We start from the raw sequence: 15,502 nt of genomic DNA, 5'->3' as shown, positions 1-15,502 counted from the left end.
CCATTTTTTAAAAGTTTTCCATTAGAGCTTTAGTTCAATTATTCCTAAGAAAAGCACAATGTCCTGACTGGCCATTATTGGTCATAATACAAAATTTATACATAACATATATATATATATATATATATATGTATATATATATATATATATGTATATATATATATATATATACACACACACACACACATACATATATATACACATACATATAGAGAGAGATACACACACAGCATTATTTTGAGAATAGTTTTAGTATTTTAAAGACATTTTCAAAATCAATAATGCTGAAACTGCTGAACACTACTAAGCTGACTTTAGTCTGTATATTACTAAATTTTTTAGTTATGCTGAAGTGGCCACAATGAAAAGCAATTAGGAACAAAAAATTACTTGGAAAAGAAAAGAAATGATTCAAAATATTTTCAAAGAAAATTGGCAGAAATAACTTATTTTATGCACAGAATAACAGTGAAGAAAGTAGGTCATAAAGCAGTAATTGCTTACCTTGAAATGGAATCTTTATATACTTTGTTGTGAACTTAAAGGAAAATTAAAAAATAAAAGTTAGTTTTGCCAAGTTGCTACTTAAAATAGTTTTCAAAATTTTTTCCTTTTCAAATCAGAAACACATCCTATAACCTGTACTATAAAAATTATTTCCCTTTAACAGCCAAGTAAATGTTCTAATTTGAAATTTTCATGTCATCAATATTTAAGAATCATATAATCTATTTCTCATATGCTCAGTTTTAAAACCAATAACTTAAGTCAAAAAACTCAAGTAGTCTCAATGAATATTAAATTACAATAATGCCTTCATGTACAAAATTGTGCTTCACTGGTACAGAAATGTAGAAGCCAGGATTCCTTATCAGACCAGAAAGAACATAAGATTCCACCTAATTTAAGCCACTATTCTATCTAACCACCCCCCCCCAAGTTCTTACATATTTCAAAACACTGCTTTACCCTTCCCCCATGCTTTTAGCTTATTTTTTTAGACACTTCTTATTTTTAATCCATTCTCCTTTGTCTAAACCATTACTTTTCTAAAACTTCTCCACCAAAATTATATTTCCGTTATTCTCAGAAAATACTGTCCCATTTTAGAAATTTTGCTATGAATTTTGCACAATTAGAGATGATGAATTTGCACTCATCCATTCACATGCTCTCACAATAAACAAACTTGTGAGATGCCTGGCCAAAATTTGTAATGAATTTGGAACAGTACAAAGCAAAGTGGTCCCCACTCAAGGTTCAAATTCACAATGCTGGCTCCCAGATTAATATGCTCTGACCAATTAAACTAGTAAGAGATTTCAATAAAAATAGCAAAAAAAAAAATTCAATTAAGTACTGGGCTTTCTACATTTATAAAATAAATTTGCAATAGTACAAACCATTAATCATTATTACATTTCAAATTATATTTCTCAAAAATTCCATTATCTTTATCTGCATACCCCTAGTACGCATTTGTCAAATTAGATAATTCACACTCCATTGGTACAAGTCAGCTAGAATCTAGTGTAGAGAGGTTGCTTTGCTTACTATTTAAGCAGAAAACCATGGGGCGAAAAATATGATAGTTTGTATACAGTGACTCTAAATTTTGGCTTAAAAGATCCAGTTAAATAAAGTCAAATAAGTTTTTTTTTTATTCTGGTACTTTCAAGGAACTGTTTTTTACATTTAGCCCAAAGTGTGTTATTTCTTGCCAAAACTTAAGAAGAAAGTGGATTTCTAAGACAAAATTCTTAAAATGACTGCAAAGTCCAAAACTACTGCTAAAATGTTTTTAATGAGTCTATAGACTTATAAAACACATTTTGGTAACAATAAATTTGTTTTCCTCATAAGGATATATACTACTGAAAGTTTTATGTTGCAATGAATATAACATAGAAATATTGGGCTAGTCCTAGGCAAAATTTGTGAGCATTCCTTCCCTTTTCATGCCTTTTCCCTTCTAACTGCTCTAATAGAAATATAGTTCTCAAGAGTTTTTTCCAATCTCAACTTGGCCCTCACTGGTACATGGCAATCCGTTTATTTTTCTCTGACTCTATCACACAGTAACTATTCCAAATTTTCTCATCGGTTCTCCAACTTCCTGTAAAACTTTCTCTCTTCTCCCCAGTAGGACCTCACCTACTTTATTCAGAAAACAGAAACGATTCATCTCCAGGCTTTATCACCATGCCTCCATTGCATTCTCTCTCTGACCTTGTGGTTCCCTTTTCCCATTTATGAGTTCTTTCAGAACCTCTATTTTGAGGAAGTAACATTTTACATTCTTTAGACTTAGCCCCCATGTCTCCATGAGGATACCTCCTCTTTCCTCCTTCCCCAGCTTTTCAGCTCCCTTTTTATGTATCATCTTCTTTTAATAAGGAGCTCAGAAGCTCCTTAAAAGCAGGGATTGTCTTTCTCTTTGCTTGTATTTGTATCCCCAAAATTTAACATGGTGCACACAATAAGCATCTAATAAATGCTTGGTGATTTGACTTGATATGCTCCCTGTCTTCCATTCCATATTTCAAAACTCATCATTACTCGTCCTCTCCTCCTTGCTCTAGTTGCTAAAAGAGGGGGTGAGCCTTTTCTATACCAAGGCCAATCCCTCCTCTTGAGCTCTAGATCCCATCCTCTCCTGTCTCCTCCAGGCACTTGTCCCCTTGATCATTAACTATTTTCTCTCTTTTCATCCCCCTTTGTCCACTGGCTCCTCTACCACCACCTACAAAGATTCCCAGGTGTCCTCCATCCTTAAAAACAAAAACAAACCATGCAACTTCCCTTGAACTTGACATTCCTTCAATTTATTGCTCACAAAGCAGACCTTAAACAGTCTGCCTGAATAGGGAGTAATACCCATAAGTCAAGATTCAGTCCAAAAGGCAGGTGAAAAGTATTAACATACAATAGAAGCAATGTTTCTAATAGAGCCAGAAGCAGATGAAATACAAAAGCCACAGGCATATGACATACAAGACCCAAGTCAAGGCAATTAATACAAAATCAGTAGAAGGGCAGAGACAGTATCAGAGTCCAAAGATTATGGGAGGCTGAGAGTAGCAAGGCAAAAATTAGACCAATGTTTCCTAACCTAAAACTATGCTACAGACCAGCAAAATACTTAAATTCACTACCACAAACCCTTACATTCTCCACTGCATCAATATGGTGGTTCAAAGGGTAAAGATTAAAATATGGAAAAAAGGCAGCTGGGAATGAGTGAAACAAGGAAGATGAGGAGAAAAGACAGTCAAGACTAAAAAATGTAGCAGCTTTTATAAAATAAGCACCTTGAGCAGCATAAGTTTGGGGTCTGAGGTAGTTCATGTAAGCTGATACCAGTCTATAGACTACCAGATAGGAAGTACTAGGTGACACAATAGTGGTAAGCATAAACTTTGGGCAACCTCAGTGACTGCACTGAGAGGAGCCTTCTTATGTGGAAGGAGACAAAGTAGTGTTTCCTGTTGCCCATAATATTTCTGCTGCTTGCTTGTGAGCTTATTCCCCTCAGCCTATGGCATTCCCTACTCTGGAATCAGAGAGTGATGCAGGTCCTCTTCCACAGTCTGCCCTGGATGTGTTACCCAGAACTAGGTAGTGGACAACAAAGCTGCCAGTTTATATCTATTCCCACATCCTGTGGTGCCTTGCTGAGTCTGGAAGCCTCTCTTGCTCCCTGGCAGTCAGGGGAGTTCTGCTCATGACCAGTCCTGGCTAGACCCCATCTCCAATGTCCATAGACCTCTCTATCTCTCTATGGTGACCAGAGCCATGAGAATTATTCACTGTAATTACCCAATTTTTCTGAGCCTCTGTTTCTTACCCTGGAATGTAAAGTACTGCGTAAATCTTAAATTTCTATGTAAATATATGCAATTGTTATAGTTTCAGTAATTAGAACTTATAAGAATTGAAAATGAGAGGACTGAAGACAGCAATAACTACTTTAAAAATCCAAGGCATCTGATAAAAATGAATCTCTAAATCCTTCTATTACTATTTTTACTCAAAAAAATTCGCAAATGTTTTATTAATGATCAGTTACAAAAACATCTCAAGCTAAAAATACTTACAGTAACATAACCACTAGAAACTCCTCTTATGCTGCCAATGTAAATAGAGGTAAATGTAATATCCAAGTGTAGATCTGTCTCATCACTGGGTATAATACAAGAAAAATTGTCCATGACAAGACTTTCTGGAAATATATTCGGTGAAACCTAGAAAGAAATAAAGGATAAAATGAACTATGTTAAGTATTAAATGAACATCAAATACTGAAAAAACTAATGCACATTTTCAGTTTTAAATGCCTTCTACTATACTCATTTTACGAATTCATTACTACATAATGAGTTAGCCTATATTCTCATCTAAAAAATTAAGTTAAATTGAATCATTTCCAAATTCCCTTCCAAGAATTCTGTAATTTACCAATGCCTGCAGCTTACATTGAGAAGTAGTGAGTGGCAAATCAAACTACTATTTTGGTCGGCATCTTGCTCAGTAAAATTGCGAGTTTACCTCGCAAAAATGTTGTTTTAAATAACTGTTTCTCCAAAAATGAATTCAATAAAGCAGTCCTTAAACTATATCTGATCTGAATCTAAATCAACGTCATTGAAATTAATGACCTCAGTTGTTCACTGAGAAAGACCTCAGGCTTAATTCATTTTTGGCATTCAGTTGTAATAGAGGTTCCCAACAAACCAAGATATAACTTCTGATGAGCACAAGAGTGGTAACTGTGTGAATCTAAGACAGTACCCTCTGTCATGCCAATCCTATTTGCTTTACCATTATGATATCTATATGCTCATTATTACCTATTGAGGCAGATGCAGCTCATCATCACTTAAAGACTCAGATGATATGTTGCTCCTATTCAAACTTAATAGTTCTGTCCAAATTCTCTCTAGCAACATTACATTATTTAGGCTCTCTTTGTATCCCCATCTGCCCAACCTACACTCATATTCCCTTTCAGTGTGCCACATATATTAGACAAATAACATTTCCTGTACCAGAGCCATGTGTAAAACAGCTGCAGGCCCAGCTCACATTATCAGTACAGAACTTCTTTACCATCATGATCTTTTTATTACCCTTACTCACAACAACTATGTGAAGAAAATAAAAGGCAGGAAACTAATCCCTGTCACAGATATCTGCTGAGAAAGGCATGTATTAACCCTCTTTCTACATGCAAACAAGGCTAATTTTCCTTTAAAGGCACTGAATTGATCTTTGAGTCTTAGTTGGCTCAGGGAACTAAAGGCTTCATCATTTCCTGATCATCTAAGCACAAGCAGCCACAAAGAGCTCAAGGAGTTCTCAGATGCTTGGTTGGTAACTCAGGAAGGGAGCTTCCCTCGGCCGAATCAACTCAAGATGTCCTCAATCCTTATCCTTCTTGAATAGCATTCTCCTCCTATGGCTAAAAAGATCTCTTTTTTGTTGTTGAATGCTGAAAAACCTATAATCATTGATCTCATTTTGTTCCAAAATATAACATAAACTATCAGGGTATTGGCCTGAACAAAGCCCAGCCCAAAACATCTGCAATAGAGGGATAATTTGGACGTTTTTTAAAAGGTAGGATAAGTGGAGTAAAGAGAAAAGTTTAATTGGGTCTTCACAATTAGTAAGATATAATTAGAACCTTAAAATGACAAATCAGATCTTTTAATCCATGTACTCTCATTAATAGCTGGGGTGGGGAAGCTGTAAGGTATTTTAGTGTCTTTCTTTCTTCTCATGTGCATTGTCAGTGAGGATTTACAGTCCTTTAGTGAGGACCTTCAAGACTCTGGAATGAATATATTATCAGATTTCAGTACTAGAGACTTTATTTGGCAAAAGTACGCTCAATGTGGTACATAAATGTTGTTATTCAGTCATCTTGAGTTGTGTTCAACCCTTTGTGAACCCATTTGGGGTTTTCCTGGCAGAGATATTAGAATGGTTTGCCATTTCCTTCTCCAGCTCATTTTATAGATGAGGATACTGAGGCAAACAGGGTTAAGTGACTTGCCCAGGATCACACAGCTAGTAATGTCTGAGGCCAGATTTGAGCTGAAGAAAATGAATCTTCCTGATTCCACGCCTGGCACTCTATCTACTGTGCCACCTAGCTGTGCCTAAATAACATCAGTCAAATTTACCTCATCACTAATTGCAACAATGGAGGGAAGTGAAGATCTTACTCCCATAAAGGTGACTGGTGCAAATTTTAGTATTTGTTTGGTGCTACCTGCTTCATTGTGCTCATTCTCACATAGTAGTACTACTTAGTTTCTTAATTTGATGTCATTTCATACATCAACTTGTGTGCTACTAAGGAAGTATAATTCACTTGGAGGTCTTTAACTCAATATGGTCAACTGAATTTTTTTTATAATAAATTGTTCAGCTGTATGCAAAAACAATTCACATGGATCTGTGATCTCACTGATGTGGATGTTCACTCCAAAAATGGAGATTGCAACTAATCCACATTTGCATATCCTGTGTTCCTCTTCTTGCTCCTAAGTTCACCAGAGGGGGTTCACTTAATGTTCCAGAGGGATTTCGGGGCTCTCCTAATATTGCAAAGATACCGCAGAAACATTAAGGTTACCTACCTATCTTCCCTCACTGTGTCCTCAATGCAAGACTAGTCCAAATTCTTTTCCCATTACATATTTGCCTAATGTCATCCTTTACTTTTGTTCTTTGAAGTTCCACACTTACTATATGTTGCAGCCTTCTCACACCCACAATGCACTTTTCCACTGACCTGTGTAGTACTCATTCTCAATTCTTCAAAGGCTGTTGTGTTCTAAGCCTGACAGCTATATAACAACACTGGAAGAATACTTGTATTAAAATAACGGGCTCCTATTTGACTGTGAAAATTGAGGTCATTAAAGGAACTATGAAATTTCCTGAAGGCATGCTCTCCTTCTTTGGTTTAATTATGGGCCTAATATTGTTCATTTATAATGTTTCCCAGATATACTGATGAACAAAGCTCTCTAAACATCTATCCAACTGCATGTCAAATCTGAGCAATACACATTCTTCATTTACTTGTCTTTTCCTGTGTAAGGTCAAACTCTTTTTAATGGTTATGATATCATTTCTAAGTTCAATCTACCGAAATCAATGCCCCTCCCCAGATCCTAGTGGCTAGGATAGTAATATCTATTAGTAATAATAGTAATATATTTGTTCCCAGGTCATTCTCCCTCCTTTCTTGAGCAATCGAGTCTTCCTTTCCATCCCCAAAACTACTCTTACACGTAGGGATATAGATAGGTAAAAAACAGATATAGATAGGTACATCTATCTACAGATAGGTATAGATAGGAATATTTATATCTAGCTATATATACATATATAATACATATACACACACAAACACATATCCTTGGAAAATATTTAAGGGAATATATACATATACGAATATACATCTATATTACAATATACGCAAAAAGATAACGTCTTGTCTGTTTTTCATTTATCTACTTCTGTATGGCACCTTCTACCACCATCACTACTGAAGAAGAAGGGGTCTGTTCAGACTGAGGGTCATTAAGTATTTTTCTGTTTCACAGATAGTCAAGATGCAATAATTTTGTCCTAGATTTGTAATAATTTTGTTGTGCAAAAGCTTTTTTAATTTCATGCATTCATTTTTTATTATTTTTATTTCATTTCTCTGCTATTCTGTTAAATATCATGGTTTCCAAGTTCATCAGCCTACTCAATTGCTATGAACTTCACTCCACCTCAGCTAAATACAACAAAGGTTACACACCTGATCTTTCCATCACCCACAAGTGTTCCACTTCCATAATCAAGAACTATGAATTGTTTTTAGCTCTACATAATTTTCTGTAATTCCATCTCTCCCTATGACTCATTTCTCCTTAACCTATTCTTCATCCTCTGCATGACCTCCAATCCCGATTTCTCAGCAATTTCTGAGACCATCACCCCTGTTCTGACTAAACTCTCCATGATCACCAGTCGACCTCTGACTGAACAGTTCAACTTCACACTTTCCCTTTGAACCATCAATACCCCTACTAGGCTTATATGCAGAGAAATCAAATAATGAGGTTAAAGAGTCATATGAACAAAAACTGTTAAGATCAGCTCTTTTTGTAGCAGCAAAGAACTGGACTCTAAGGAGGTGTCCATCAATTGGGAAACAGCTAAAATATTATAGTACAGGAATGTAAAGGAATGCTACTATGCCATTTTTTTAAAATGATGGATTTCAGAGAATCCCGGGAAGACCTGTATGAAGTAATAGAGAATGAAGTGAGCAGAACCAAGAGAACAATTTATACAATAAGAATATCATTGTATCATTCTTCTCTTTTGTCATCTTTGCCAATTTGCTGGGCATGAGTCTTATATTTGGCATTCAAAGCCTCGACTCCTCCTCCCCTTCTCTGGTCTTACACGTTACACCTTCTTATCCCCTCCCAAATACTCTTCAGTTCAGTGGCATTGGCCACCTTCTATTCCTTGAACAAGATAATCCATCCATCTCCTGACTCATTACATATACTGCACTGCTTGCTATTTTAAAACCTTCAATCAATAATATCATCATTTATGAACATTTTTTTCTTTTTTTTTCATTTATGAAAATTTGAGCAGAGAAGCCAAAACTTCAAATAGCCTTGGGACTACAGGTATTAGCCTTAGTATTACATGAGTACTAGGAGAATGGGGTTGCTGGTTTTCGCAAATGCAAGGAAAACATACTTACTTAAATAAATGACCTATGGGATTCACGAAGAAAGAAGAAATGTATCCAAATCAAAATAACCTTTCAGCTAAGAGTTAGAAATGACAAGATGAAGCAGCATGGTCATTTCAAAATGAGAAAGCAATTATATGTTTTGCTATAGATAACATTATTACATTATACATATGTGTATATATGTAAATGTATTTATATATGTTATATATAAAAGTTTTTAAAAGTATTTTTAACTGGAATTAATCCACTTGTTAATAAAAATAAAGATTCTCAGCCATTATTGATACTATATCAAGATTGAGTTACCTGCACAGATTTAGATGCTGTCAGAACGGTTTCTTCTGACAATTCCAACTCAGTTACTCTTTCCCCATCTTTAAAGATAAGCTCATAGCCTTGTTCAGATTGTAAATTAAGTGTGTCTGAATTGTTTTGTTCAATAGGCCCTTCTTCATCACTGGATACAACAACTAAAAAAGAAAAGTGTACTCTTAAAGTGAATTGCTATTATTAACCATCAGAAAAGTCTTGTAATTGATACTAAATATCATTTAGATTAAATAATAACTAAATGAAGTCATCATAATAGATGGAAAATTCAAAAACTAGCTTGTCCTTCAATGCTTTACTTACCTCAAGAATATACAATATGTAAAATCACAGGATTTTACAGTTCAAAAGGACATTGAAGAAAATCTAATCTAAAACCTTTTATTTTACAAATGAAAAACTGTACCCCACATTAATTAAGTAACTTGATCAAGGTCACATAGGTAGAAGATGCAAACACAAATCTTCTGATCCCCAATCCAAATCAATGTTGTTCTATAAGCGCAAACTATGTCCCAATTCAGATTTAGAGGCCTAAATGAATAAAAACTAAGGACTTTGCAGATTGGGTTCTAGCTGTAACAATGAACTGTTCTATTTAACACAAACTCACTGTACCTTAACTTCCTGAACATAAGGATACTGGCTCTTACAGGGTCCTTTAATAAATTTACATCTTATGAAAATGATAATAAAACATCTTCCCCAGCAAGAACTCATACTACCACTAAACCAACCAGACAATATGTGCGATACAAACAAGTAAAGCCTTCACTCTCTAAGAGAGTGAATACATTCCACAATCATGACATACAAAGTTGTTTCCTTTGGTTAGGGAGAGGTGGAAAAAAGTGAGCGGGTGATGGGGAGAAAGTCCAAAAATAATTGTAGTTCTCCAATGCTTTATGTGGTTCAGCCACCAAATAACAGTTGACACTTACTTGGTTCAACAGAGACAAACAATTGCTTCTCCTCACACTTTCTGCTTCGCAATTTTCTTAGAACAGGAACTTCTGCCTCTGTCACCAACATACTAACATTATCAACAATGGAAGAAATCTCCAGAGCATCACTGCAAACTGGATTCAGGTTCTGAAATGGGCCAGTGGCTGAAGAGTCAGAAAAGCCGTCCTGGGAACAACTTACAAGAACCTCCTGGCTCTCAAAAGAGGGAGGCTTCATAAAACCAATTTCCACAGTCTCCAGAGTGTTTCCTTGTAAGGTTTTAAGATCATGCAAATAGTCATTTTCACTCAGATCTCCACATTCAGAAGGCAATGAAGGCAATGAATCATGTTCTTGTTCTTTCTACACAACACAATGTATAGAATATACATTAGTATTATTCAAATTTACCTTATTAAGCACAAATTTTAAGACCTTATTGGCCTTGAAGAAAAAAATACATAGGGTAAAGATTAAAAAAAACTTAGTACTGTTTACTTAACTATAATAAAAGGAACATTTTTGAGGCTTTTAAAAAATATTTTGACTTTTGTAAATAACAAGAGAACAGCACTGCCAGTTGTCCAAGTAGCAAGAACATCTAACTTAACAGTATAAAACAAATTAAACAATCTGAAAACCAAGACCTAATCAGAAGTTGTAGCTCTTTTATATTGAAATTCTAATATCTATATTACTCCTAAGTTGTCCCAATATTAATCCCTTTGATATGGAAAGTATACACATAGTGGTAAGTTCATTTATGGGGCAACTAGGTGGCATGGTGGATAATGCTGGGCCTGGAGTCAAGAAGACTCATCTTCCTGAGTTCAAATCTGGCCTCAGACACTTACTAGCTGTGTGAGCCTGGGCAAGTCACTTAAGCCTGTTTGCCTCAGATTCCTCATCTGTAAAATAAGGTGGAGAAGGAAATGGCAAACCACTCCAGTATCTGCCAAGAATACCCCAAATGGGATCACAAAAAGTCAGACATGATGGAAAATGACTGAACAAGGCCATTTATGTCTACATAGAGTGCCAGGTCTGGAGTTAGGAAGACCTGAGTTCAAATCTGGCCTCATATACTTACTAGCTTTACAATCTTGGGCATGTCACTTAACTTCCATTTACCTCAGTTTCCTAATCTGTAAAAAGGGAGATATTAGCACCTACTTCCCAGGACTGTTGTAAGCATAACATGATACAATTACTGTGAAGCATTTAGCACAGTGCCTGGCACATAGTAAGCACTATAATGTTAGCTATTGTTACTATTATTATTACTGACCAACTATTAACCAACCAACTCAACCAAAAACTTAATAAGCTGGTTAATTTGGGGAGGAGAGGGCAGGAGACAGTAAAACCAAGCCAAAAGGTTTAGAGCTGAAAAATACATAAGAGGTCATCTAGTTCGACCCCCTCATTCTACATGTGAGAAAACTGAAGCCAAAAAAGGTGAAAAGACTTCCTCCAAATTCATTCTACTAATAAGCAACAAAGTTAGCACTGGAACTTTAGTTCTCAGATTCCTAAGGCAGGATTCATTCCTATTTAAATTACAACACACTGAATAGAGGTCCCTTCTAGAATTGGCAGTTGTCACAGAATTCTGAGATTTCATTTTGTAAAAGGTTGCTGAAATCCTAATTAGTCTATGTATGCTAGACATTAATTTCATATCTGCTTTGATAAAGGAGGAAGGGGAGAGAACAGCCAAAAGGAAGAAAGCAAAGAATTAATTTGGGGGTGGGCAGTGGGAGTGTAGCTCTTCTTGGAATCTCCCAGTATAAAAAGCACCATTCACAAGGCCTTAATAAAAGCTAGCTGTATGTATTTCTGCATATGGGGCATTTCTTTTCTCCTTCTTTAGTTCTATATCTAGGGAAACAAGCAAGATATAGGGGGTAGAACCAAGATGGCAGCTGGAAAACAGGGACTCCCTTAAGCTCTCCCCAAATCCCTCCAAATACTTGTAAAAAATGGCTCTGAACTAATTCTAGAGTTACAGAACCCACGAAATAACAGAGGGAAGCAGGTCTCCAGCCCAGGACGACCTGGATGGTCTCTGGGAAGGGTCTGTTGCACTATACTGGGAGTGCAGCCTAGTGTGGGCCAAGCCAGGACAGATCAGGCTTGGAGGAGATCAGGCAGGGGAAGAGGAGATCTGGCGGAGAAGATCGGCAGAGTATTCCTCAAGGCCATGAATCTCAACCCACAAACACCAAAGACCACGGAGCAGGTCAGTGGGAAAACTGCTGGATCTGGATGAGAGAAGTGTGTGGTCCAGCCCCAGGGGCAGCAGAGGTGGTGCAGCAACAGCCGCAGGAAGCTCCTGTGGCTGCTTCCAGAGCTCCAGCATCAGCTGCTTCCAGAGTCCCTGGCCCACTGGTGGGAGGAATCAAGGGGCGAATCAGAGCTGGAGTTCAAGGAGTGCTTTGCTGGTGCAGAGGCAGGGTTCTCTTGCTTTGCCCTGCTTGGATCTGGGTCACAGTCCTGGCTGGTGGTTCTTGGGGGAGGAGGAACACTGTTGTGGCAGAGCTTGCAGTGACTGTGGAGTAGAAGTAGCTCTGAAAACAGCAGTGCAAGGCCCTTGAAGCTTGGGACAGAGCACTCTCCACTCTGGAAGCAGTCATACCCTGACAAAAATCTCAAGGGTCAAGTAGTTGGCTGGGAACATGGCCAGGAAGTGTAAAAGGACTCAGACTCAGACTACAGAATCTTTTTTTGGTGACAAAGAAGATCAAAACATACAGCCAGAAGAAGTCAACAAAGTCAAAGAGCCTATATCAAAAGCCTCCAAGAAAAATATGAGTTGGTCTCAGGCCATGGAAGAGCTCAAAAAGAATGTGGAAAAGCAAGTAAGAGAAGTAGAGGAAAAATTGGGAAGAGAAATTATAGTGATGCAAGAAAATCATGAAAACAAGTCAACAGCTTGCTAAAGGAGACCCAAAAAAATACTGAAGTAACACCTTAAAAAAACAGACTAACCCAAATGACAAAGGGGCTCCAAAAAGCCAATGAGGAGAAGAATGCCTTGAAAGGCAGAATTAGCCAAATGGAAAATGAGGTCCAGAACACTACTGAAGAAAATACTACCTTAAAAATTAGATTGGAGCAAGTGGAAGCTAGTGACCTTATGAGAAATCAAGAAATTATAAAACAGAACCAAAAGAATGAAAAAATGGAAGACAATGTGAAATATCTCATTGGAAAAACCACTGACCTGGAGAATAGATCCAGGAGAGGTAATTTAAAAATTATTTGACTACCTGAAAGTCATGATCAAAAAAAAAAAAGAGCCTAGACAAGAAGATATAAAACACCATAAATAATCACAGGTCTGATGATTTGTAGAATTTTACAACTTAGGGATATTTAGCATGTCAAAACAGTTAACAAAAGAGAACTGTGATCAAGATAACTAAAAGCAGCTCAATGAAATGTTTCAAAAGATGTACAGTAAGCTTCCATTTTTCTAATGCCAAATAATCAAGAAGATCAAGTAGCTGGGTTGTTTTTGCTTTGTTTTCTGTTGTATCAAGTAAGAAACAAATAAGTTAAATATGCTCATATAAGGAACATGTTCAAAAAAAATTCTAAGCAAAATTAGTCTGCACAAAGTCATTTTGATCTCTAACCCTTTTTGTACTGTACTGCATAATGATAAATAATAATCATATTGATATCTCAGAGGAACCACAAGACAAACCTCTCCAGTGATAGAAATGATTATTTTTCCTATTATATTAATAACCAGTTATTAAATTAGGATTGAGGTTTTTCTTTTCTATTTCCTCATCCAGGGGCCAGTTCCTGAAGAATACTGCTGATAGATGATACTGCCCAAATCCTCTTCAGTCTTGGGCTGGACCCCACCCAACTAGAAGACCTTACAAACAGAATCTAATTTAGGTGAATTCTTGTCCTTAGGAAGTAAGTCTATGTCCCTGCAGCCCCCTTATAGTGATCTAGGGGAACCCAGCTTATGAAGGAGAAAACCAACCAGAGTGCTCTGGGTAGTGATGGATTCCTTTGTCCAGACTGCTGGACACAGGTAAGTCACATGATCAAGTCATTCTCAGGAGGAGATGAAAACTTTTAGCCTACCTCCTCATTAACATGTCTACCCCTTAATTAATTGTTCAACAATTAGGGTTGATTTTCTCCTGTCAGGGAAGTATCCTTTTCCAAAGATATGTAAGCATTCAGTAATCTCCATGGTTTTGTATTTGGTTACCAAGACTACTGACCATCAATTTATTATCAACTAGCCTAATTAATAAATTATCAATTACCCAGAAACTTTGTCTCTCAAGCTTTTCATTTGTCTCATCAGTCTAGTTTGGGTGCTGTGTATTTTTATATGTGATCTCTTCATTTGTCACAATATCAATTAAACAACACATTTTATTACCTAAATATTATGGACACATAGAAGTAAGAAATATAATTCTATAATTGTCAAATTACAGCACACGAATACAGAATCAAGTGGGAAATAAGTCAAATGATAAAAGCAGATGGAGAGAGGCAGCATAGAGAGAGGCATGGTGGATAGAGAGCTGGCCTCTAAACCATACACTGGCTGTGTGGTTGTGTGACCCTGGGGAAGTCACTTAACTTTCCAGTGTTCCACACAATTCCTTTGACTATATATCGCCAAGAAGGTGCTGATCTGCAAGAGCAAGAGCTTCTGAAACCAATGAAACCATAGGACCAATAAAGACAGATTGATAAATCATCGAGTAGAGGAACAACAGGATTTAAGGTCTTTTATTGAATCTTCTATAAATATACCATCCATAATTTAACAACATCAATACTGCACATATTAGACCCACCTAAATCCTGTAAACTTACTGACTGTAATGTTGATTCCTCAGGAGAAAGAGCATTATTATATTCAAGAACATAACTTCTAAGTCTTTTCTTTGTCTTCTTGGCAGTTGGACAGGGGACCACTTTTGAACCAGAATATGTGTCTTCTTGGTTTCTATCCTCCTCTTCTTGATGTTCACATTCTCTGTTTCCAGTATTAAAGCCTTAAAGACAAAAGGGGTATAAATGTGGCCAAAATAATACAGGAAGAATCCTACTTCTATGTTGTAGTCAAACTTCATTAAAACAGAAGCTTATTATTGAGCTGTACAAAAGAAGCCACTATGCTCTTTATTGCTTATTTACTATTTACAGAAATCAAATGTTTATTGTGCATTGGATCTTCAAAGAATAATCAATGGGGGAGCAGAAAACTACAAAAGAAGATATTTTGATGCTTCCAGAACAATGACTAATAGTTGATGTCTATAATAATTTATCTTAACTTTTTGGTATGTCAGGGCAATGTAGTGAACTCTGTGGACCTGTCTCTAAATGGTGGTTTTAATGCATAAAACAGAGTGGATTAAAAGGAAATCGATTACATTAAAATATAGTTAT

General features: G+C 36.4%; 1 protein-coding gene across 1 annotated transcript in view; it reads right to left on the bottom strand.

Annotated features, from left to right (window-relative positions):
- Positions 1 to 15,502, bottom strand: part of SENP7 (SUMO specific peptidase 7) — a 161,139-nt gene that overhangs the window by 53,856 nt on the left and 91,781 nt on the right. Inside the window, exons 8-12 of the mRNA XM_036745023.1 lie at positions 14,924 to 15,105; positions 10,057 to 10,423; positions 9,092 to 9,255; positions 4,098 to 4,244; positions 505 to 538 (exon numbers count right to left, since the gene is read on the bottom strand). Of these exons, the coding sequence (XP_036600918.1) occupies positions 505 to 538; positions 4,098 to 4,244; positions 9,092 to 9,255; positions 10,057 to 10,423; positions 14,924 to 15,105 (894 nt within the window). The remainder of the gene's footprint in view (positions 1 to 504; positions 539 to 4,097; positions 4,245 to 9,091; positions 9,256 to 10,056; positions 10,424 to 14,923; positions 15,106 to 15,502) is intronic.

The sequence above is a fragment of the Trichosurus vulpecula genome, chromosome 2, assembly GCF_011100635.1.
Source record: "Trichosurus vulpecula isolate mTriVul1 chromosome 2, mTriVul1.pri, whole genome shotgun sequence".
In the NCBI taxonomy this organism is placed as follows: Eukaryota; Metazoa; Chordata; class Mammalia; order Diprotodontia; family Phalangeridae; genus Trichosurus; species Trichosurus vulpecula.
This window is presented reverse-complemented; position numbering and strand designations above follow the sequence as displayed.